The 24,038-nt window shown below is 34.2% G+C and overlaps 4 protein-coding genes and 1 non-coding gene across 8 annotated transcripts; 3 read left to right on the top strand and 2 right to left on the bottom strand.

Moving 5' to 3' along the window:
- Positions 1-2,983: 2,983 nt before the first annotated feature.
- Positions 2,984-3,751, bottom strand: LOC114733692 (uncharacterized). The gene is made up of 2 exons (XM_028921191.1): positions 3,282-3,751; positions 2,984-3,191 (listed from the first exon to the last, which is right to left on the bottom strand). The coding sequence occupies exons 1-2, from the start codon at positions 3,637-3,639 to the stop codon at positions 3,076-3,078; spliced, it is 474 nt and encodes a 157-aa protein (XP_028777024.1). The 5' UTR covers positions 3,640-3,751; the 3' UTR covers positions 2,984-3,075.
- Positions 3,752-7,360: 3,609 nt separating this feature from the next.
- Positions 7,361-7,433, top strand: TRNAR-UCU (transfer RNA arginine (anticodon UCU)). The gene has a single exon. It is a non-coding gene; the product is annotated as a tRNA-Arg (tRNA).
- Positions 7,434-9,012: 1,579 nt separating this feature from the next.
- LOC114733686 (thioredoxin M3, chloroplastic) lies at positions 9,013-11,598 on the top strand. Its single transcript, XM_028921181.1, has 2 exons — positions 9,013-9,354; positions 10,989-11,598. The coding sequence occupies exons 1-2, from the start codon at positions 9,141-9,143 to the stop codon at positions 11,306-11,308; spliced, it is 534 nt and encodes a 177-aa protein (XP_028777014.1). The 5' UTR covers positions 9,013-9,140; the 3' UTR covers positions 11,309-11,598.
- Positions 11,599-14,933: 3,335 nt separating this feature from the next.
- On the top strand, positions 14,934-18,041 carry LOC114733689 (uncharacterized). The gene is made up of 2 exons (XM_028921188.1): positions 14,934-15,110; positions 16,138-18,041. Exon 2 carries the CDS (start codon positions 16,156-16,158, stop codon positions 17,722-17,724), a length of 1,569 nt encoding a protein of 522 aa, XP_028777021.1. The 5' UTR covers positions 14,934-15,110; positions 16,138-16,155; the 3' UTR covers positions 17,725-18,041.
- A 165-nt stretch (positions 18,042-18,206) lies between these two features.
- Positions 18,207-22,768, bottom strand: LOC114733688 (probable receptor-like protein kinase At1g49730). 4 transcript variants are annotated; one of them, XM_028921184.1, is made up of 9 exons: positions 22,431-22,768; positions 21,308-21,859; positions 20,533-20,820; positions 20,153-20,414; positions 20,019-20,071; positions 19,603-19,670; positions 19,419-19,508; positions 19,186-19,270; positions 18,207-19,059 (listed from the first exon to the last, which is right to left on the bottom strand). In XM_028921184.1, exons 1-9 carry the CDS (start codon positions 22,504-22,506, stop codon positions 18,515-18,517), a joined length of 2,019 nt encoding a protein of 672 aa, XP_028777017.1. In that variant the 5' UTR covers positions 22,507-22,768; the 3' UTR covers positions 18,207-18,514. The 4 variants fall into 4 exon arrangements, with proteins under 4 accessions (XP_028777017.1, XP_028777016.1, XP_028777019.1 ...); XM_028921183.1 differs by having other exon boundaries at positions 21,299-21,859; positions 22,431-22,766; XM_028921186.1 differs by lacking the exon at positions 22,431-22,768 and adding an exon at positions 22,215-22,255 and having other exon boundaries at positions 21,299-21,859.
- Positions 22,769-24,038: the final 1,270 nt, after the last annotated feature.

The raw sequence follows: 24,038 nt of genomic DNA, 5'->3' as shown, positions 1-24,038 counted from the left end.
AAGCTCAATCTCTTATTTCGGGGGTGTTTGGCTAGTATGAAAAGCGCTTTTTAAAAGTATTTTTTTATAAATCAAGATAAACTCCTTTACATATTTATTTTGTATATCATAAAAGTATTTTTGAAATAATGGTTTTTGATTTCATTCAAATATCCCTTCCATTGATATGCAAAACCCACAAAGTTATTACACAAGCATGGTAACAAATCTTTTGGTGGCCTATCAAAAAAAAAAAAAATTAACCACCATATACTATGTAAAACTCAAATTAGGTAGCTTGTCTTCACAAGTATTCCCTTCCCTATATACGTGTTTCATAAGCGTTTACAGGAGTCTTACTCTACTAGCGATTTGATTCTTTGGATATAGCCCCATTCTTTTCTCTCTCTTTTTTATTGGTGATAGGATATAGCTCCATTCTTAATGCAGAGGTTATGAGAATTTTAGGGGAATTTGGAATATGGAAATGGAAGAATAAAAAGGTGGAATCAGATGTGTATAGTACTACCTCCTATTCTTAATATAAGATCTTATTTGACTTTTATTTTGATCCTAAATATAAGACCCTAATCCACTTTGTCTCTCATATTTATGTATTTTTTTTCGAGATAATCCTTCTAATAATAATAGTTCTAGCCAATACACTTAATTAGTAGGGATATTTTAAGAAAGACAACATATATTTATTACAAATAACTAACTTAACTTCTTTCCTTAATTTTTTCAAATTAGTTAATTAGTTCTTATAAATAAGACCGGAGGTAATAAAAAAATATTTGTGCTTCATTTTTCCAGCATCCATAGGGCTGAGCAATGGGTGGGGTGAACTAACCCGAAGGTTAGCTCATAGCCCGCCCATTTATGAATAAATGGGCATGGGCTAACCTATAACCCCCATTTAGCCCGTATTAAATGGGCTATAGGGCAGCCCATTTGGGCTAACCGGATTACGGGGTAACCCATTTATTTTTTTAAATTTTTTTTCAGTATAGCTATTTTGTATATGTAACCTTATGAAGTTGTTAATCAATTTTGCATGTCAAATAGCAAATCAAATATGAAATAACATCAACCATATTTAATCACACAACCTCACTTAGATTCGCAAACAATCAAAGTTTGATAAAATCATAAACGTAGTCACCAATCATAAAGTCTCATAAACTTTGAAATTTTCAACTTTCACCTAAAAGATAAAATAAAAGCTTAGATAAGCATGAATGTTTGATAAAAGATGAATGAGAAACAATATCATCAATTAAATGAAAAATAAAAATATTTTTAAAAAATTAAAACTTAAACCGACATGTATGGGCACCCAATACCTTGCCTATAGTCCAACCCCTTTAATGGGCTATCCCGCCCATTTAAACCCGCCCGTTTATAATCTCTTATTTGGACTAATTGGACAGGCTTAAATGGACAAAAATTTCATGGGTCAAGAACAAATTAGCATATAATGGGTTTGTTGCTTACCCCTAAGCATCCATGCTTCAAAGGAAATAGGTATTATTGCATGCCATTTGTCATATAACTTTAATTAGAATTGGTTATTCCAGTTCCAGACGGAGTTGAGAATGATGCCAATAAATTAGGCAACGCTAACGTGCTCTGTTCAGCCAAGCTGCGAAAGTTACGCCATCCTTCTGAGGAATAATATTACTTTGCTTTTTTGGTGGGCAAGTGATTTTAGGACTCTTAATTCCGGCGAAATATTAAGTAAAAATTTTGAATTTTAATTTTTGATGATACAGCAAAATGATGGGGCGCCAGGTTTCATTTAAATATAAACACTAATGGTTAAAATATATGGAATAATATGATGGAGTTTGATAAGAATGCAACACATCACTCCTGCTCCATCCTTTTCTTTTTCATTTCCACCCATCTGCTTGAATGGTTCTCTACTTCTCTTGGATAGCCTGGCTTCATAACCACACTTCACATACGAATCTATCTAAAAGGTGTTTGGATTCTAACAAAAATACTTTTAAAAAATATTTTCATGTAAATCGAAACTAAAATTTTCTAATATATTTTTAAAATTATGATTTGATTTCTACTTAAAATACTTTTTAAGTTCTGTTTACACATTCCAACTGAATTTAACACCATCTCATATAAAAACAGCACAATTATTGGAGCTAAACTCCTTTGCCAGATATGTCGATCAAGCTATTTCCATCACCAAATAAATCAAACTACGCTCGAATATAATTAAATATCGCAATCTTTAAACATCAAATTCTATCGCGATTAATTACCACATTAGTTGAACATATATATAATTTAAGGGGAAAATTAATCTACATGTCCCTAGTTTTTAATGCTTCAAGTGATTTTAATAAGATTCTTGTAGTTTTTTTTTTTTATCACATTTTGGTAATTTCACTTGATTTTTTATCACGTTTTTATAATTTTTTTTCTTTTTATCAGTCACCTAAATTTATAAGAATATGATTAAAAATCAAATTAAATTATGAGGATTAATTTAAAAAGACAACCTAATTAATACAATCTCCAACATTAAATACAAGAGCCAGAGAGAGTTCATTTTGATCATAAACATAAAACTTCAATTCATTTGGTTTCTTAAATTTATAATTTTTTTTTCAAAATAAACATGTTGATTGCATATACTAAGGAAGTTCTCATCAAAGAGTAATTATAATGCATATGATTAAACATGTGAGATAATTAATTTGGTAAAAAAAAATTAATAAACATATAAAATAAGTCTTACATATAAAATCAATATCAACCCTCAAATTAGATCATATTTTTAAGTACAGAAGGAATACCATTTAAACCAAGCATGCATATCGAATTTATCATAGCAAATATACTTGTAAATCAACTTAGTCACAATGAAACAAATACAAAAGTATATAAGAATCGTCCCTCAGTGAGTTTGTCAAACTATTGTGCATATACAATCGTATGCACTGAAAAATACGTATTTACAAACCTAAACATCAGAGAAACTGCACATGAAATCTTTGATATTTCTGTCAGGAATATTCTTTCAAGGTGCATGCCCAGCATAATTGCATATGCATTACACTTTAATCGATATTACGGATCAGCAGGGTCCCGAATTGTGTGACAGCTTGAAGATGATTGCCGCACCGCACAAGCAACCACCTGGGCCCATTGCCTCAATTTCGTCTTCCTCGCACCCAAATCATCCCCTGCACTCATCAAGTTCAGTTCAATTCATCCGTACGTCAATATGCAGAAATTAACCACGCCAACGGATAAATTCAGAGGTTTATAATTACCTGGATCGATTACGGTGCCGGAACTTCCAGCGTCGCCCTCGGCAGCCAGCGACGACGAAGACGACGACCTCGATAGGCTGTGATTGTACTGTTTGTTAACAGCGTGGTAGAACTCCAAAGCCGGGATTGTATCCGACAGCTTCGGGTCGAGTTCGGGCGAGTCGAACCCGAATCCAAGTTCGATGCAAGCCTTCAGTTCTTGTAGATCGTCCTCGGAAACGCTCTTGGAGTGACGATGGCGGCCGCCGGTGACTTTGCTAACCTTTCGCCTTTCCCACGCCTCCTCCCGGAGAACGTCGGGCGACCACGACTGCTGCTTGTAGAGTAGATGCGGCGGCGCGTGGGGCGGCTTGGACATACTTTAACGGCGGCGCCGTCTAAAACCGTTGGAGACCTAGGCGGGAGAGATAGTGCGAAAGACTTTTATAAGACCGGGGCTAGTCTCCTCCACTTGGTCCTTGCGTTTTGATGGCGATGAGATGGTGCGATCGATCGTTAAATTGCCAGCGCCCTGGACTTTGGTGCCCTTTTGGTCTTTAAAAATTACCTTATGTTAATCTTAAATAACGTATTTTCTTAATTAAACAAACGAGCAAGAGAATGTATCTAGTCAAATAATCTGTCATATGAAGGAAAGAATCTTAGGGATAAGTTTATCTTATGTTTTACATGGTAAGAGATATGGGGCGAGTCAATGTTAATTTTTTATTACATTTTTTACAATTAATTTGTTTTCCGCCAATGAATATTTGACATTTAGTTATATGATGATAATGAAGTAGCATTTGAATAATGTTAATATTTAATATTACATCTTCATTTCATCTCAAGGTTTAAAATGGATTAATATGCATATATATATATATATATATTATCAGTAACATTGGTTGGATCTAGATCAAATCAAAAGAAATTTATTGATATTTTTCATAAAATTTGTGAATTTGAACATTATGCATGGAAACTTTGTAGCTCCATTAAGTACAGATTGCTTGAATTTTCAGATGGCAGCATTAGATTTCAAATAATTATAAAAAAAATCAACAATGTTATAAAAAAAATGTAAGTAATTATGCTTATGTTTTTTTAAAAGTAAAAAAGGAAATGAAGATGCAATTAATTATACAGTATCTAATCATCTTTAATTTTAAAATATGAATAGAATTTGATTTTCTCCTCTGATAATTTAAAGAGGGCGGAGAGGGTTACCAATGTCATGTGATGGCATAGATGTTTGTCAAGGACTAAAATGCAAGTAATTGACCGGATGATGGCTGTTGAAAATAGTGCAATATTTGTTAAGGATGTGGGCGGTTCTTTTGTTTTTTTGCCAACGGAAGTGGGCGGTTCTATGAATATACGAGCCATCGGCTTTTTTATATTAGTGGATCCACGAAAGCCCACATCCTCCAATATCCCTTCCACAGCTCCATGAAGTCATTAAATTCACTTCCCAACGATATGATAAGATTTTTTTTCTTTTATTTTTCTTTTCTTTTCTTTTCTAATACTACTTCTGATCTTTAATATAAGAGCTTATTTAACTTTTAATTTAGTCTTAAATATAAGAACTTAATCTGTTTTGTCTTTCATATTTATTCATTTTTTTCTAAGGTAGTTATTGTAGTAACTGTATATATTAAATGTTTTATCAAATGACATTTAATTGGTAAGGGTATTTTAAGGAAGACAATGCCTATTTATTATAAACAACTAATTTAAATAATTTTTTTAACTATTTAAATTAATCAATTAACTCTTATATTAAAGATCAGTAGTGTTAAAAACTATCTTCTAGGCTTTTAGCCTTTATACATGGGGATGACATTTGTTGGGACATGTCAGTTTTTTTTTTCCCCTAAAGTGAACATTAAGCTTGTCTCCTATTTGTCCTTGCCTAGTCTTGCTGGCCTAGGTTAGGTTATCAGTCTATTTGGATTCACAATCCAAACTACTTATAAGCAGCTTATTGTACATGAGCATGTTTAAACAATTTATGTTCTGTTTGGATAAGCTTTAAGCCCATTTGACTTATGGGCTAAAAGCTCATTTCAAATTGCATGATTTCAAAAACTATTTCATCTTTTCAAATTGCGTTTAATGGGAGTTGGTGGGACTGTCTCTCTGACTTCGATGTTGAAATCCGATCACTAGTCACTCTCATCTACTTTTTTTTCACCTATATTCCTTGTTCTCTCCTCCCTCTAAGATTCTTTATCTTCCTTACTTTACATTGTTTCCCAATCCTTCCCATCTTCATTTTCAGTTATGTGGGGATATTTTTTGACAGTTTGATCTTGTATGTTTCATTTAATTTTCAAAAGTATGTTTCACTTTATATTTAGGAAAAAAATTATAATATTTCTAATTTTTTTAAATATATTTCCAGTCATTAAATTTCACTTCTTCCTATTAAAATAATGAAAAAAATTATAAATAAAGACCTTCAATACGTGAATTGGGATTTTGGACCTTAAATTTGAAAAATAGCTTTAGAGAACCGATCCCAAATTGCAAATATGAAATGTGGGTGAAATGTCTGAAATGCCCTTCAGCCAAATGACAAGTTGATTATGGTAAATGATAAGTTCACTTTAACAAATGATAATTTCAGTAGAGCAAATCACAACTTGGCTAAGAGTATGCTAAATGACAAGTTTACTTTAACGAATGACAATTTTAGTAGACCAAATCATAATTTGGCTGAGAGGCATTTCAAACATTTCACCAATATTTCATATTTGCAATATGAGATCAGGTCTTTATTTGCAATTTTTCATATTGAGGGTCCGAAATCACAATTTTACATATTAGGAGGTCTTTATTTGCAATTTTTTCTAAAATAATTTAGATTCATTATATTATGTAAATTCATTTTTTTAATCATTTTTCACTACTTAATAGAAATTATACCCATTTTGGTGATTTTACAAAATTTTCAAAAGTCAAATTGAAAATAAGTTATTTTTTCTACTATGAATCCAAATAGACCTTGTTTATGTTTTTGTTCCTTCTTTTTGTCGATCTCAATGCCCATGAAATTTTCTTTCCCCTCCTAAACAGACCATTAAACTTAGTTAAACATGGTTTATATCTTGATCACATGAAATATTTTGTAGCCCACTTTCTTTGATTTCAAATATAGATATCGCTACATTAGTAGTAACTATTTCATGTATGTTATAAGAAAAGAGTCAATTTTATTTGTACCAAAACACACAATTTTTTTTTGACACAGTTGCTCTTATAAAACGATTAAATTTTCTCATGGTACCATCTAATTTTTCCCCATACAAATTGATAGAAACCACATAACTATGCACAAGCAAATTGCATATGAGAGAACAAAAAGAAAAAAAGAAAAGAAGCGTACCTTATCAATGAAAGGGCCTCATGCCAAATCTGCATGGTATGTCTTCAAACCAGCAACTCCGAATCTCCATTAATTTCTGCATTGATGATGGTGTTCGCAAACTCAAGATTACTGCTTCTTGAGTTCAATACATTTTTCCTTCTTCCACTATCAAACACACACAACGCTGTTCCTTTCCTTCCAAAACGGCCAAAAGTAAGAGTGTTTTGATTAATTTTTTAAGAGTGATTGTATCGCACATAAGGTAAGTACCAGCAAGTAAAATGAGTTTTATTTCAACTTACATAAAAGTAATTTTTTTAATTAATTGTAAGGGTATCTAAGCTCCTCTGTGGTATCGGTACAAGTCATTAGGAAAATTTAAGGATGCTATTAATTATTTAAGCTGCATGATGTTCATGCCAATACATGATCCTAATAGTATTACAAATTGAGACATGAGACAACCAAATTATATTTAAGGAAGCATCATCAGTAACTTAAAACTGTATTCATTTTCAGTCTATCTTTACCTGTCTTCAACATCAATGAGGATGCATAGTTAGAATCATACGTCAAGGACAACGTGGTCTGGGCACGCAATGTTGAACAACAAACGATAAATTGTTTTGAGAAGGCGAAGTATACTATGGGGAAAATCTTTGTTATGTGATGTCGGTTAATTCATTATTATAGTAAATTATTTTAAGGGGAGGGGGTCAGTCAAGCGCTCGTGGCCTAATGGATAAGGCGCCTGACTTCTAATCAGGCGATTGTGGGTTCGAGTCCCACCGGGCGTGCATGGTGGTATTTTTTTTCTTTTCTTGATTTGTAATTTGTAATATGCTCTATATTCTATACTTGTTGGCTTTTTTCTTTTTTTCTTTTTGCTTTTTTAAATATGAACCGTAATTTACATTCAACACAAGCATAAATGCCTCAATACACTGAAATTTCACGTCGAAGTTAAGTGGCCCTTGTTATTAATTTAGATCAAGTTGGGGCTAAAAGCATGGACAGAATCCTCTCTTAACAGTAATTTTTCTTGGAGAAAAACAGTAATTTTTTTATATATATAAACTGTTTTTTGGGTATTCGTGTATCTCAAAATTGACTCTCATAAATAGGGATAGAAGGAGCATTAAATATCAATGTTATTTTTTCAAAAAATTATTTATAAATTTATACTCCTCTTGTTCTTAATATAGGACCTAATTATTGAGTTGATTTTGATCCTAAATATAAGACCTATTTCTCATATTTATTAATTTTTTCTAAATTACTCTTATGGATACTCCATCAATAATAATCAAGTAGAAGAGGGAGAGAAGTTGCTAAGGAAGATGATTATAGTGTTTTAGAAAAAACATGTCATATTTTTTATAATTAACTAACTTACTGAACTTTCTTAATTTAATCAAATTAGTTAAATATGTCTTATATTAAGGACCAGAGGAGTATTATTTTCACACAGATATTTCATTTTACGAAGGATTAATATAATCTTTGGTCTCTCAAGTTTATCCTTATTTAGTTTTTATTCCTCAAGTTTCAAATCATAAGTTTTGATCTCTTAAGAGACAAAATCGTCTAATTTTTTATTAGATTCTAATAACTAATATTTTAAATAAAGAGAGATATAAGAAACTAAAATTTATGATTTAAATCTGAAAAGATGATTATGGTGTTTTAGGAAAAACATATCATATTTTTTATAATTAACTAACTTACCTAACTTTCTTAATTTAATCAAATTAGTTAAATATGTCTTATATTAATGATTAGAGGAGTATTATTTTCACACAGAAATTTCATTTTGCGAAGGGTTAATATAATTTTTGGTCTTTCAAGTTTATCCTTATTTAGTTTTTATTCCTTAAGTTTCAAATTATAAGTTTTGATATCTCAAGGGACAAAATTGTCTAATTTTTTTATTCGATTCTAATAACTACTACCTCCGATCTTAATTATAAGAGTCAGCTGACTAATTTGAGGAGATTAAGAAAGTAAGTTGAGTTAGTTATTTGTCCTAAATAGATATTATTTTTTCTAAAATATCCTTCCTAATCAAGTGTATTGACTAGAACTGTCATTGTTAGAATGGTTACTTTGGAAAAAAAATATAAATATGAGAGACAAAGTGAATTGAGGTCTTATATTTAAGATCAAAATAAAAGTCAAACAAGATCCTTATTAATAACCAGAGGTAGTAATATTTTAAATAAAGAGAGATATAAGAAACTAAAATTTATGATTTAAATGTGAAATGAGAAACATCATAGTTTGTGTTGACAAAATGTGATATGAATATAGCTAGGGAGCAAATTCGATCCCATGCCGAAACCATGTTTATGATATTTGGGCAAGAAACGCTGCGAAAGATGCTTCATTTGTGCTAGTTTCATTTTTCTCGTGTTGTTCGTCGTATTCCCTCGCTACGAAAGAAACGCTACTTTCTCCTCCTTGCTGCCTTTCTTCCTTTCTCATTCAGTTTCACTCTTCCTCTCATGGCGTCTTATACTTCTTATTCTACTGCCTCTATTCCTTTTTCTTTGACGAGTTCTCGTACCCTTCACAATCCCATTTTCCCTGTTTATACCTCTCTTGGCCTACTTAACCCTACTCTAGCCGCCTCCTCTCCTTCTTTGCGGATCCAAAAGAAGCTCAAGAGTCAAAACCCGTATCTTCTTCCCAAGATTCAATGCGTCCGAGAAACCAAAGGTAATTCCATCCTCTTATTGGATGTTTTTTAATTTATTTCGGAATTCTAGCTGCAAACAATGGTTTTCTAGCCTGAGGAAACTGTTTTCGCATATGAGGAACTGACTCGTCAATAAATTGGGAAAAGCAGAATTGACAAAGTAGATACGACGCAATTGATAGGATCGGGTGCATACCTTTTTCTGCTTTGAAATATCCTGATTGACATGGAAAAGGGGATCCACGTAACAATGCTTTGGAAACTTCAGGGCGGAGTTATTAATTTTGGACGCACTAACTGAGATATGAACAAGATCAGTGCTGATTTATACAACACGTTGGAAGGGAACACTGAAACTTTTACATTTGATTAGACATTATGGGTGCATCTAAGTACATTAGCATCTTGCCTATGGAGCTCATTCCATGACTATTGCTTGCATGATGTGAAATTCCTAAATTGTTGCTGCTTGACGGTAATAGTTTCGACTGAAGAACTGAATTTGATCACGCTGGTCTTGGATCTAGGTTCTGGTATACTGTAGGTTGATGCTACATGTGAATTTGTTTGAGTTTCTGAGCACCACCTAATGTTCTTCTGTGTACCTGGCCGTACTGAAGTAATAGTAGCTGTGAACTGTGGAGTCCTTACACATAGGAATACAACTGGCCTTCAAAAACTAGTTTCAACGTTGGATAAAAGCTTAAACGACTTCTTTTATGCAATGTAAAGAGTTTTTTTTTTTTTTTTTTAGGGTTAGGAAAAGAAGTTTTGATTTATGCTTCTCTAAAATTTTCATTCAAGTCATGAGAAAACAAGCTTTTAACCATATATTGTGGATGTAGTAGTTGGAGAAAATTTGTTGGTCCCTTTTGATTCATCGATGTGCGGAACAGTATACAGAGACATGGAAAGAGTAGTATATAACGTATAGACTGTTATCTTTGCTATCTCTGCAAAAATTATTATGATACCCATCATCATGAATTCATGCTGATTTTTTTTTTTTTTTTAAAAAGGCTATAAAATCAGGTGCATTATAGACACAAAAGAGCCTGCTCTATCTAGGCTTTTCTTATTTGGTTATTTAGGAAGTTGAATGACTTATGCATGTTTATCGTGACAGATCTTTTGAGTAGCTGATTTAATTTCTCTTTCTAATGATGATTATTTTGCTTTATGTTCCCAGTGCTTGTACAAGTTTTTTGTCGACCATTTTCTCATATCTCATTATCTTCTATTCCTTTGGATCTGCCTAAATTTTCATTTCTCATTCTGCTTCCAATCTGAAACTTTCTCTGATTTATCTCCAGCAGTTGTCATGCCCACCTCCCTTGCCCCTTTGCTTCAGGAGTTCAAAAGCCCTTTGATAACTCTGAACTATCATTCCTTTCTCAGGCCAAGAGTTCAAAATATTGAGAGACACAACCACATGTTTCACTTGTTCACTCCCCCAATCTTTATTGATATCAAGTGTGTGAACTATTTTCAATTTGTTGGTTTTGGGTCACATCATAGCAGCTTTGCCCTTTTATTAGCTCTAAACGCTTGTGCTCAGGGTCCTCAAAGTTGAAAGATGCCTCATGATTGCATTGTATGGTTGACTTGAATTATGGGGTGGTATTCTAACTGTGTGATGTTGTGTTTGTGGCAGCAACACCAATTACCAAAGACTTGTGGGAAACTTCGATTTTGAACAGTGAAACCCCTGTCCTTGTTGAATTCTATGCAAATTGGTGCGGTCCTTGCAGGATGGTGCATCGGCTAATTGATGAGATTGCAACGGAATATGCTGGCAGATTGAAATGCTTTGTCCTCAACACGGACACTGATCTGGAGATTGCTGAGAGCTATGAAATTAAGGCTGTGCCAGTGGTTCTGTTGTTTAAGAATGGCCAGAAATGTGACGCTGTAATCGGCACCATGCCAAAGGAGTTTTATGTGGCTGCCATTGAGAGGTTGCTCAAGCCTTAAACATGGTTCTGTGCTGCTGACGGATTCCCTGTAAACTGGAATAATGCTTGCCCTTGCACGACGTGCAATTTTTGGTTCAGTTTTTGAATTAGAAAACTTCACTTTGTTCTTTGTAGTTTGTACATATAGTGCATGCTTACTTCCGGATAGGGTTATGAGACACCTATTCCTCTAATCTCCTTCAGAGTATTGCATTCAACTTTTGTAGTTTTTGCAGTTGAACTTGATCCTTGTTCTTCGGATTTTTTTCTGCCGAATTTATTGGCCAAATTTTCTCCTGAATTTGAGTACCTGTTATTCTTACTTTTTTCTTTTTCTTTTTTTCTTTTTCTTTTTTTTTCCTCTTTAAAAAGGACGCTGGATGCCGGTATTGATCTTCCATGCTCAACTTCATTGAAAACGGCCCACTTTTGTTTCAGTTTTGTGGTCCTTGCTGGGCCTAATAAAAATTGAAAACGATCCATTTTTGTTTCATTTTTTTCATTATTTCATATGATTTATTTATTTATTTTATGTACATGTGTGTTTAACGAGTTCGGATCCGAACTTGATCCAAATTAAATCTTCATGAATTGGAAAAATAAAATCATTGGTTTAAGAGATTCTATAACTTTAGTAGTTTGACCAAGATGAACCCAAGTTAATTTCTTTTATATATATAGGGTCTGTTTAGATTAGTAATTAGAAAAGTAGTTTATTGTCAATTTGACTTATAGAAAAGTGAGATTGGGTAAAAGTTAAATTGGATAAGCTAAATTATGTTTGGATTGAAGTTCAAAAAAGTTAGTTTGCAAAAATGAGATTAATAAAAAATTGTTTGGATTATGGTTGAGTAAAAGTAAATTTGGTTGTAAAATAACCAAAATAGATATAAGTTTTAATAAATAATGAAACATGATTAAAAAAATAATTTCACATAATACAATGAAATTAAAATAATTTAATATGAAAAAAAATCAAATTTGATGAGTGAATTAAATTTTAAAACTTTAGAGAAATCATACAAAATATTTTAAATATAAAGTGAAACATGAAAAAATAAAAATATATTTCTAGGAGCATATTTAAAAACAAAAGTATATTTTGAACTCATTTATTACTTTCAACTAATTTTAACTGATTTTTTTGTTATCTACAAATTAGTTATTTGAGGCTTATAATAAAAATAAAAAGAGGTAATAAATTTTTTAACTTTTTTTCACTACATGATTCAAAAATCACAAGTCATAAGCTATTAATTTTAACTTATAACTTATTTTAGCTTTTTATACAAAAGTCAAATTATCCAATTGCCTATCCAAACAGTATCTAAATTTTCAATCAGGCTTCTGCCCAATTTAAACTACTTTTCACCCCTGAAAAGCCCAACCAAACAGATACATAGTAGTGTGTGTATATTGTATATGCAAATCCATGTATTATAATTAAATAATTTAAATGAATAATAAAAATAATTAAATTAAAATATTTTATATGTGCGTAAGAATTAGAGTGGAAATCTTACTAAATCTATTAAATCATATTACAACATGATAAGAGTGTAATTTTCTCTATATTCATTCTTTTATACTCCTTCGAGCATGAATATAAGACTCGTTTTATAATATAATTTGCACTATAAAATAAGTCTTATATTTAGAGTCGGAGGAATACCTAATATTTCATTCTCGTTTTATGTCCCCTTTTATTCACTTTAACTTATTTTAATTTGGGAGGTATTGAGATTAAAAAGAATATTTTTAATATATATGGGTATTTTAACCTTGAATTGGTTGTTTTCTAATCAAGCATAAAACAGGGAACATTCAAAGTGCAAACTGACATTTTTGCATAACGTTTATTCTCTGGATTGATTTCTATATTTTGGTTTAAATTATTTACCAGTTACATTTTCTTTTTGTAATTATCGTCTTCACTGTAATCAAAATCCCAACCCCCCTTCAACAGGTGCAAAAATTGAGTTAGGTAATTCCCTTCTGTGCTTCCGGTCAAAAAAAGAAAAAATCCCATTTCTGCTATTATCAATTTCTTTTTATTGGTGAAATAGAAGTATCAATTTCTAAGAAATCCTGGATGAGTTTTTTTTTCTTTTTTGTTTTTTTTTTTGGGAGTGAGGGGTGGGCTGAGGGAACCATACATGTTTTATATTGGTTATCTGTAGTATTTTCATTAAATCTTAACAATTTGTTGGATGAAAAACCAAAAGAGAAAAAATTTATAAATGAGGAATACTCAGTTTCCTTTGAGAAAATTATTTATAAATCTAATGTAAAAAAAACTAAACATAGATATATCCTTCTCTTTAATACTAATAGTATTTAGGAGAAATGACCAAAAAAGCTGAAAATTATAAAATGCTAAACAAAAAAATGTCAACAAAAATTTGTTGTCATTTACAAATTGAGTGTTGACAACACCAAATAAAGTGTTGTTATCAAACCTGATTTGGGATTTAATAATTTTTAACTTCCTTTCTTATCATTTTTCCTAGTATTTATACGCATTCAATTGCGCCAAAAAAAGTCATAAATTAAATCATTCAAAGTAAGAAACATATTAATTTCTTTGTATGAAACAAACAACTATACTAATTTCTTTAAAATTAGTAAATGTGGGGCCTTTTTTATTTTTTTGCAACCTTGAATGAGTTTATACTTTATTGTGAAGAGATTTCCATAATGTATTAAATATTAGTGGAGTATTAAAAAGGGAGAATCTCAATTAAATCTAATTAAAATACCTATATTTAAATTTAGGACTACATTTTTAACAAATTTTTAATTAGGCCAGGATGCCTCATTAGGAATTTTTTAATATTACTAAATTAATAGAATACCCTTCTTCAATTAAAAAGAAAAATTAATTGTTTTATCCCTTCCAAATGGTTTCTCTTTTCTCTTATGATTATTTTTTGGACTAAAAAACACATAAATAATTTTATAATGTTTAAATTTTGTATATATAACTAAAATCTTTAGAGATATTTTAATCAAACATTTTAAATTATAATACAACTACCATTTAAATAAATATTTTGTATTTTCACCTCTCATTCTTGGTTTCAGCTTGCAAAAGGGTTGGATTCTCTCACAACATGGAGAGGGTTTGATCCTAGAGTTAGTTGAGGCACTAGAGGAAGTATCTTCAAAGCCAAGGTTTTAGCTCGTAACGTGTGAGAAGCATTCCTGTCTCAGTTTAAGCTATGATGCTTGATAACGCTGGGGTCAAGAGTTAATACCGTGCCCTTGGACCGTAGGTAAACCCAACCCTTTTCCTATAATTTTGTCACAAAAAAAATATTATGTATTTTCATGCTGTAAACATTTATTTTTTTAAAGATTTTAAAATATTTTAATTATAAGAAATATTTTATTAAAAGTGTAAGCCTTAAGGTAGATTTAAGTATTTCAATTGAATTTTATTGAGATTTTCCCTATTAAAAAACCTGATGATAATTTTAAATAACACATATAATACTCTACATTAATATATAATTTACTCTAATGAAATAAACAAAAACTACACTCTAATTTAAATTGAATTTTTAGACTTCACGGCTACAAAGGAAGAAAATTTTCATTTCCTGTCAAACGAAGAAATCCCTCGCCGATAAGCTGGGTTCTTCTGTTTACTTCCTATTTCTTGTTCTCTCTCTCTAGTCTAGCAGTTTTCTTTCTTGATTATTCGACATTATGCATTTCTTATAGATAGATTTTCGAGGTTGGTCAGTTGTGCCTCTTTCGCTTCAGGGTATTCAGCTTCCTCTGAAGGATTCATGTGTGCCTTGGCGTAATTTCCACAGGTTCCTTTCCTCTTGTTTGTTCACACAATTTTTGGCAATCAATCTGTTCCTTTTCACTTGCTGGGGGCTATCAACTTTGTTGAGGCCTGTTCGGTTGCTTAGGAAATTAGCATGACTAATTGTTTTGCTTGATTCAGTTGTTGATAATTTATAACACTCGTATGAGCTTGTGTGCATTGAATTACCGGCTTTTTCTTCGCAAGACTCACAGTTATCTACCCCCAAAATGACCAAGAACGCAATAAAAGTTAGCCAAAGCGGATAACTCGGCTCACTAACCTGTAAAGATGATAAATTTGAGGAGAGCGTGGTATTTATTTTAAACTACATATCTTCCCTATAACAATTGAGCTTAATTTTGCTTTATCATGCCGAAATTGGTCAAATGTTTGGGTTAATTTTAAAAAAAAGGCTAGGTTGTTAGAACTTCAGAGCTTGAATAAGATATATATATATATATATATATATTTTAAGGGGGTCTATTCGGTTTCTTAATTTGGTCAAAATAGAATTCCGATGACCTAAGTTGGCTGTGGTCCAAGGTAAGTTGAGATTCATTGCGGAATGTTATGGTGGACTGGACTGATTAGCATTATATGAAGTATAAAGATATTTTTGGTCTTGACTTGGTCGTTTCTGAGCATCACTCTAAGTCTAGAATCTCATTCTTACAGTTCCCTTACAATTTTTTTTTTTTTTTGATTGTGCAATCTACAATGTAAATCAATGCTGCTTCAGCCTTCTAGGCCCCTGATGTTGTGATTTTCAAATCTCAATGACTATTTGTTAGTCTTGTGTCTGCAGCACTGTGGCTCTTGACCGGCTTCTGATAGAACATCAAATATATCTTTCTTTCTTTCTTTCTTTTTCCTTTTTCTTATTCTTTGGTTCTTGCTTCCTTTTCTCCTTGCTTGTATAATGATAAGGCTTATGGCTGGAGCATCACCTTTTCATATTCATAAGGATATATGGAGAAATTCATGGTGAAATTTTGAGTTTAATGATGCCTTTGAAACATTCAATGTAGGGACTTTTGAGAGGTGAGATGATGGAGACCCCAAATAGATCTACATCAACAGGGTCTTCGGACTCATCGGAACAGATGGACAAATATGTAACTGATTCAAATTCAAATGCTAACCTGCCTCCATGTCCTTTAAGCCAGCAACCTTCTTGTTCCTTGGATGGCCCTGTTGCTATACTTTGGGATATTGAAAATTGTCCAGTTCCGAGTGGTGTGCGCCCTGAAGATGTTGCCGGGAATGTAACAATGACTTTGCGAGTGCATCCAATAATTAAAGGAGCTGTTGTGATGTTTTCTGCTTATGGGGATTTTAATAATTTCCCCAGGCGACTCAGAGAGGGTTGCCAAAGAACTGGTGTTAAACTCACTGATGTTCCCAGTGGGAGAAAAAATGCTGCTGACAAAGCTATCTTGATCGACATGTTCTTGTTTGCCCTTGACAACCGACCACCATCTTCTATAATGCTGATATCTGGAGATGTTGATTTTGCTCCTGCACTTCATGTTCTTGGCCACCGGGGATATACTATCATTCTTGTCATCCCTGCTGGGGTGGGTGTGCCAACTGCCCTTAGCCGTGCAGGTAAATTTGTCTGGGACTGGCCTAGCATTGCTCGTGGAGAAGGTTTTGTGCCTCCCTCAAAGGCTCTAGTGCCACCTCATGTCGTTCCAACTGAGGTTGTTCCAGATCTGATTGGGTGCCGTATCAGTGGCAACTTTGATGGGAAAAATGAAGAAGAAGCTATTGTTTATGGAGGGATCTCCCAGAACTACCATAACTCCAAATGTTGTTCATTTGTCTCAGACAAAAGTGATACATTGAATGCATCATGCTTTCCAACGGCTTTGAGGTCACATAGCCTTCCATCCACTCTGAACAATGTTTCAGGAGGTTCTATGTCTTCTTCTAGCAACCGAAATGAATGCCCATTGTGGGTAGAACCTGGGGATTTGAATGGTGTGAAGTGTCAGCTGGTAAAGTTGCTTGAACTCTCTGGAGGTTGTTTGCTTCTGGCTCAAGTTGCACCAGAGTATCAGAAATATTTTGGGAGGTCTCTCTCTGTGTCTAAATATGGGGTACGCAAGTTAGTGAATCTTTTCAAGAAAATGGGTGATCCATTTTCTGTGGAAGGGAAAGGGCCTCGGATGTTTGTACGTCTTCAAAACTGGACTGTGTGCCCTCTGTCTCAGGTGAGCAATGACAAGAAAGGAAAAGGGATTCAAGAAGAGAATGCAGATGTTATCCATGCTGGTTGCTCAGTAGATGAAGAAAGAATAGTCACAGAAGAACATGTTGAGAGAAGCAGCATAGAAAAGGTTCACCAGGGGAAAGCAGCCAGAAGCGAAATTCATGACCGAATTCTGGAACAATTCAAGCATGAGCTGCAAGAGATTCTCGTGATTTATTCTTGTCCAATATTCATAGATTGTTTTGATGACATTTACCAGCTACGATACAAGAAGCCACTGGAATACCAGAGACTGGGCGTGGACAAATTGGATGAATTGTTTGAGAAAGTAAGTGATGCTGTAGTATTGCATGAAGAACCAGTAAGCAAGAGGAAGTTCCTGGCTGCCGTGGATGGTTAAATTGTTATGCTTAGCTTCATTTTCCTAGCAACGGTCTGGGATTTCTTTCTCTTTATTTACAAGTGTTGTGAAGACGATGTGCAGGACTCGTGCTTTTTTGCTGTCGCCTGGCCCTGCATATATCTGAATCTGATTAGAATTTTTCCTTGTATTTGCTTATTCTTAGTCTTTGTCTCGGATTAACCATTTTATACGTGTCAGGGTATATGGCTATAAAGCAGCCTTATGTCATTTGTATTCTATATATACGTATCATCTTAATATCAAACTTGGTTCTGTTCACGCCACATATGAATACAATTATTGATGTTTCAGCACTTTCCATCCATTCCTTTTGATCCTCACTGTGTACAAATATTCTATAAACTGTAATGTGAATAGTATTGCATAAGATCTCGTTCCACCTCTGTCTTCACTACTGGACCTGGCAACATTCAAATTAAATCCACTGAATTTGGTGTCAACGAGAGCTTCCCAACAAATTCCGTTGTAGCAGAAGATGGTCAGTTATTGACCTAGATGTAAGATACAATATGATTCAGGCAATAGGAAACAACAAAATTATGTAGTGTTCACTTGAAATTCAAAGCATCATGCAGTGGCTAATATTGACACAAAATATAAGATCCAATGTGATGTGAACACAACAACAAAACTATGTAGAGTGGAAGAGCAATTTGAAGAGTTGGTCGGTGTTTCATTCTAGTGTGCGACACAGTTAAGCTCCATTTTGAGGTAGCATTGCTTCCTATACATGTTAGCCTGATGACGATTGAAGGCAATTATTGATTTAAACTGAAAAAATATTCTGAGGGGACTGCGGGGATCCTGTCTCAAGTAAGAAACTTCTACTGCAATAGGACCTGGATGTACTTGAAGAAGAAGCTAAATATCTTCCATCCCCACTGTGATAATTTGATTCACTTCTGTGTAACTTTCCCTTGCTTCTTCTGCCAGATTGCTGATTTGCTGCATATTCTTCATCTTCAACAGCTTGTAAAAATCCACTGTGCATGGGTTCTGAAGTCTCATACAGAAGTCTAAGGACTTGTTTTATTGAAGGCCTTGCCCTGCCTTCTCTCTGGGTGCACCATCCTACTATAGAGACAACTGTTTGGAGCTGATCCAAATCAAAAGATTCCCTCACATTGGGATCCACTAACTCCATCAATCTTGATTCGGATTCCATGAATGGTTGTGCCCATTCTACCAAATTCTTATTATCTTGAATTACTCGTCTTCCAGTTACAATCTCTAATAATAGCACACCAAAACTGTAAATATCACTTTTCTCGGTGAGTTCTTGAGTAACAACATATTCTGGATCCATATAACCTGGAATACATTTTAAATCTAGACTTCAGCAATATCCATAAAGATCCTGTTCGATGACTAGCCTGTTCCCAAAAAGATACAGGAACAAATATCAGAGAAAAGATTAATATGGAAAAGATTTTACACCTGGAGTTCCCCGGATATCAGTATTTACTGGTTCAAAGCATATAGAACCATATTTTGAAGCGTGTGCCAGTCCGAAATCAGCTAGCTGTGAAGCAATGCAACGCAGTTTAGATTTTGCATTATTTACATATAAACACATCTTGTCTTTAGAGCTATGTGCAACATTCATATGACATACATTTAACTATCAAATTGCAGGAATGCAGAAAATTTGATTCTGGCAGTTACCGAACCTTTGCAACAAATTTCTCATCCAGTAAAATGTTGCTAGATTTAATGTCTCTGTGGCAGAGAGGAGGATCGCAATAGAAATGAAGGTAGTCCTTCAAGTGAAACCAAAAAAGAAAAATGAGAAAAGAAAAATACTACACGAAAAGAAAACTAAACAACACTGAAAAAGCATCATACTCAAATTACCAGTGCATTAGCCACGTCAATGGCAATTTGGATTCTATTTCGCCAACTCAGGGGCGTTTTCCCAGGGGCTACACAAAAATGAGAGTCGATTCAATACAATATATTAGATGAAATACGTTTTAGGTTTTCGGAGGAAACTACCTACATCATTTATCTCTGTTGTGTGATACTTCAAAAGTAATATTTTGCTGAGAAGTTAATCATTTTCATTTTCATTATTGCCGGAGTAACGGACATAGAAATGCATGATTCCCAGAAATATAGAAAAATAAACAAACATATATTCCCACTAGCACCCTAACACAAAAGACGCACATGAGAGAAGTAAATAGAGGGTTCATTTACAACCCACTCAAACAATATCCTCGTAATAGCACTTGAAAATGTGTACAACTACCAAGACTCGTAAAACGTACAATGAAGATGGTCTTTCAAGCTTCCATTTTCCATGTACTCGTATATCAGAAACCTGTCACGAGAAAAGCAAAAGGGTTTGGTTCACAGGTACAGACGATCAAAAGGAACAATGCATGCAAACACAAACAAGTACCTCTCATGTTTTTTAATGCAAAATCCTCTTAATGCAACTAGATGGCGGTGATGAAGCCGGGCAACAAGCTCTATTTCTCTACAAAACTCATCCCCCTTTTGCTCTGCTGATTTATCCATACGCTTTACTGCTGTCACTAAACCATCACTAAAATCAGCTTTATACACAGTTCCAAATCCTCCTTGCCCAATCACAGTGCCAAAATTATCTGTGGCCCTCTTAATCTCGCTATAGTTGAATTTTCGAAACGTAGACGAAGGACCTGTACAAGTCATACACATACCAAAAAAAAAGGGTGAAGACAAATGACAATTAATGATCTGTCACGCATATGCTATCTCCAAGAAAGAAATTAAGAAGAAAAAAAGCCAAAACCATACCATCCTGAAATCTCCATGTGGCAGAAGGGGGTAAGGATTTCGAGGAGGTTTTACTTAAATGATCAGGTCCCTCTAGCTCTCTGCCTTTTTGACGAATTAAAACGACCAAAACTACAAGCATCATAACCGCAGCAGCTGTGACGGCAATACCGATACCTGGGATTAATGTCAAGTGGTATCTATGGTGATTTCTTTTAAGTGGTACACCTATCAGCAATGGACTTGGGCTATCAGCAGCTGGAGGACTTGGAGAAGCCTCAGGAGTTGGTGAAGTGGATGGCTCTGAAACTAGCATCAAAGATGCAATGATATGATTAGTCAAGTTTTACTGTGTTAATCACAAAAAAAAAACTCCAATATGCATGGCATAAGACTACTCAACTGGAAATGAAAAATAAGAGCCGTGTAATACATTATTGGATGAAACCAGCTTTTCTAGTATTTTCCAAGCATAATTTAATTCTGGAACAACACAAGAATATCGTTCCCATATCTTGCTAAAGCAAGATTCTAGGTATACCAACAGCAAGGGACTTGCACAACTTGTGCAACCATTCCATTATTACATAGAGGCAATGGCATAGAGAAGAATCTATGACAAATGAAGTAGACAAATCATCGAATTTTATTGGATTCACATCTCACGTCAGTTAAGAAACCAACAAACAAGTCTAATGTTGTTTAGGCTTTCGCACGAACACAGGACACACTCAGAGACTCAGGAAGCCAAAAAGAAAAAGCATCATAACAAGTCTCTCGTTATTACCATTCATACCAGTAGGCCCGAGAAGTCCTTGAACCCCAAAGAAACAGCTCGCAGTTTCAACAGTAGACATATCATCAACTTGGCTTGCCAACGCAGTAAAAGTGGCATCACGGCATGTACTTAATGTGATATTATCCTGTACACCTATTACATTATGTAGGTAACCAATGGCAGCATTCAAACATTGCTTGCAATCACTTTCCTTTACAAGAGGCACTTTGCAATTTTTAGTGACCTCTCCAAATCTTGGAGATTGCAGCATCTGTGTGACAGTAGTTCGACCTTTACACTCGTAATTAACCGGGACTTTTGTCCCAAAGCCACAGAAAACAGCTGCATTTGGTGAAACTCCATAAAGTTGCAAAGTCTCAGTTATGGTCTGGAGGCAGAAGTCAGAAGCATCTGGAGGGACTCCAAGGTTGCCTGTTCCATTTGCATATCGAGCAACAGAAACGGCAATATTAGCATTAATGTAGCGACAACAGCCATTTCTGTCACCTTGGTCTGAGCAGACGGAGGATGCCATTGTAAAGTTTGAAGTACTTAAATCCAATGGGCAATCTGCAAAAGCAGCAGCAATATGAGATTAGTAGTCTCAGCCTTTAATTCATAGCCTGCACTGCCATCTTCCGTGATTTTATAATTATCAGATTACATCAAGTTATAGGACTTACGGGGAACGGAAGTTTCAACTATTGCAATACTAAATTTTATGCCACCATATTAGGAGGAAAAACTCTAATAATGGCCACAAGTTCATTAAGATACATCTCTTCCTGCCTCAACGCAAAGCTTCGCAATTGAATGAAAGTTCTGACTCCAGGCATTTATTAGGTTATAAGCACAAAGGGGTAAACAATCACAATTATCGCGGAGGAGCAAATGTGGGACTAATATCATATAAAAGAAGGCTCACATAAACAATGCGATCCGTTCCCAGCTTCACCATCTCTTCCCTAAGATGGGTCAACGAAAAGCAGCCATTTTTTCTCCTAAAGTGAAAACAGAATCAATGGGAACCAACAAGCCAAAGCATTTCTTTCTCTTCTTAACTCGCTCACAGAAAAAGCGCAAGTCAAGAGGATGATGATAAACACAACTAAGAAAGGAAAGAACTATTAAATGAACTAACCAGCCCTTGTTGCAGGAAGCTGTACTCCCAAGATGGCCAAAAGCCCAAACAAGGAAAAGGCAATCCCACGAAGCATAGTTGAGTTTTGAACTTGAGCACAAGAAGAAATTACTCCAAGGCGAAGCACAAGAAAGCTTATATTAGACCATATACGGAAACCCCATGAATCAACAACGCTCAAAGAAACAGAAGACGGTGCTGCAACTGCAACTGCAACTGCAAGGGTTGAGGGAGACCAGAGGGCAGCGATATCAGCGACTGCGAGTGACAGATGAGAACTTGTGGGAGCGCGTGAAAGAGTGTTTGTGGGACTGTGAAATGACCCACCACTACAGTTAGAGTAGAGAGACTAGTTCTAAATAAATGCAGAAAGGATGGGACCCAGAAACCTCATTGGGGATTGCTATTACGGGGTCACCTTCATCGCCTACAGATTCCCAAAAGGCAAAGGGCAGGGCTCAGAAAGACTCAATCTTTTTGTGGTTTGAATCAGCCGCCTTCCCAAAAATTCTGGCCACAGTAACCATTAGTGTAATTGTCGTGTTTGAAGAAGTTTCTTCCCATTTGGACGTAGGTGGACAATTTTTTACCAGTAAGTTTAAGCAGGAGGTAATTCAGACGGGGGAAAAAACTTGGTATGTAAGGTAAATGATACCAAAAGTCAAATAGATTAAACGTGAATGTGAAGCTTTATCCTGGCTTTGGTGTATTAGTTTCAGATCTCGACAGATAGATAAGTTTTCTTAATTCTCGTAAATTGAAGTTTAATGATTGAAGAGAGAGTGACAATAATTGGATGATATGAGGTGGCTACCCAATACATAATCAAGCTTAATGAATGATTGATTTGATGTCTCTAGAAATTCACATGTTTCAGTTACTTGGGTCTCAATATTCCATCGGCCTAAACAAATTGGAGTGTTAATATTATAGTAGGAGATTGATGCGAAGATGGAGTGATGAACATATTCAGATTTTCCAACTATTTGCTTCTAATTTTCTTTGCTTAAATTCCTTCCTTTCTGAAACATACAGAAAAGGGATCACAGTCGTAAGGCTAGACGCATTTGATTGATGGTTTACCTAAAATGCATTTTTTTTAAAAATAATTTTACACAAATCAATATAAAATTTTTGTTATTTACTTAATCATAAAATTATTTGTAAAACTATGTTTTGATTTCTATTTAGATACTTTTGAATAGAACTTTAAAACAATAACAGCCTTACTACTACATTGGACTCTATATATTTAAAAACGAACACAAACGTCATATCAGAACAAAGGGAATGAATGGTCCCTCCCTGTGGAAGGGATTGTAAATAGTTTTGTCCAGAAAAGAGTGGTCCTTCTCAAATGCCGCGACATACTTGTTAATTAAGACACACACACCTATATATATATAAATATATATATTTGTATATATGCAAGCTACATAGATAATAAATAAAAAATGCATACTTGTCCTATATTTGGCGTTTTTGTCCCATCCACTTGCTTTCACGTGACAAACATTTTTATTTTATTTTATTTCTTTTCTTGTTCAGCTGGCTTTTTAAGCCAAGAATCCTTGTTGGGCTTTTGTTGGCATTTGAGAGGAGCTAGCA

The sequence above is a fragment of the Neltuma alba genome, unplaced genomic scaffold, assembly GCF_004799145.2.
Source record: "Neltuma alba isolate B1F8T4 unplaced genomic scaffold, ASM479914v2 tig00013027_pilon, whole genome shotgun sequence".
NCBI lineage: Eukaryota > Viridiplantae > Streptophyta > Magnoliopsida > Fabales > Fabaceae > Neltuma > Neltuma alba.
Note: the sequence above shows the minus strand (reverse complement) of the source record. Positions and strands in the feature narration are given on the sequence as shown.

What these genes read in the sequence shown, in the direction of transcription:
- LOC114733692 (XM_028921191.1), bottom strand. Translation starts at nt 3,639, where the DNA reads ATGTCCAAGCCGCCCCACGCGCCGCCGCATCTACTCTACAAGCAGCAG. An exon ending in CGGCACCGTAATCGATCCAG is followed by an intron (nt 3,192 to 3,281) that starts GTAATTATAAAC and finishes TGATGAGTGCAG; the next exon opens with GGGATGATTTGGGTGCGAGG.
- LOC114733689 (XM_028921188.1), top strand. Translation starts at nt 16,156, where the DNA reads ATGATGGAGACCCCAAATAGATCTACATCAACAGGGTCTTCGGACTCA.
- LOC114733686 (XM_028921181.1), top strand. Translation starts at nt 9,141, where the DNA reads ATGGCGTCTTATACTTCTTATTCTACTGCCTCTATTCCTTTTTCTTTG. An exon ending in ATGCGTCCGAGAAACCAAAG is followed by an intron (nt 9,355 to 10,988) that starts GTAATTCCATCC and finishes TGTTTGTGGCAG; the next exon opens with CAACACCAATTACCAAAGAC.
- LOC114733688 (XM_028921183.1), bottom strand. Translation starts at nt 22,506, where the DNA reads ATGCTTCGTGGGATTGCCTTTTCCTTGTTTGGGCTTTTGGCCATCTTG. An exon ending in TTGACGTGGCTAATGCACTG is followed by an intron (nt 19,509 to 19,602) that starts GTAATTTGAGTA and finishes TTTCACTTGAAG; the next exon opens with GACTACCTTCATTTCTATTG. An exon ending in TGATATCCGGGGAACTCCAG is followed by an intron (nt 19,060 to 19,185) that starts GTGTAAAATCTT and finishes AATGTATTCCAG; the next exon opens with GTTATATGGATCCAGAATAT.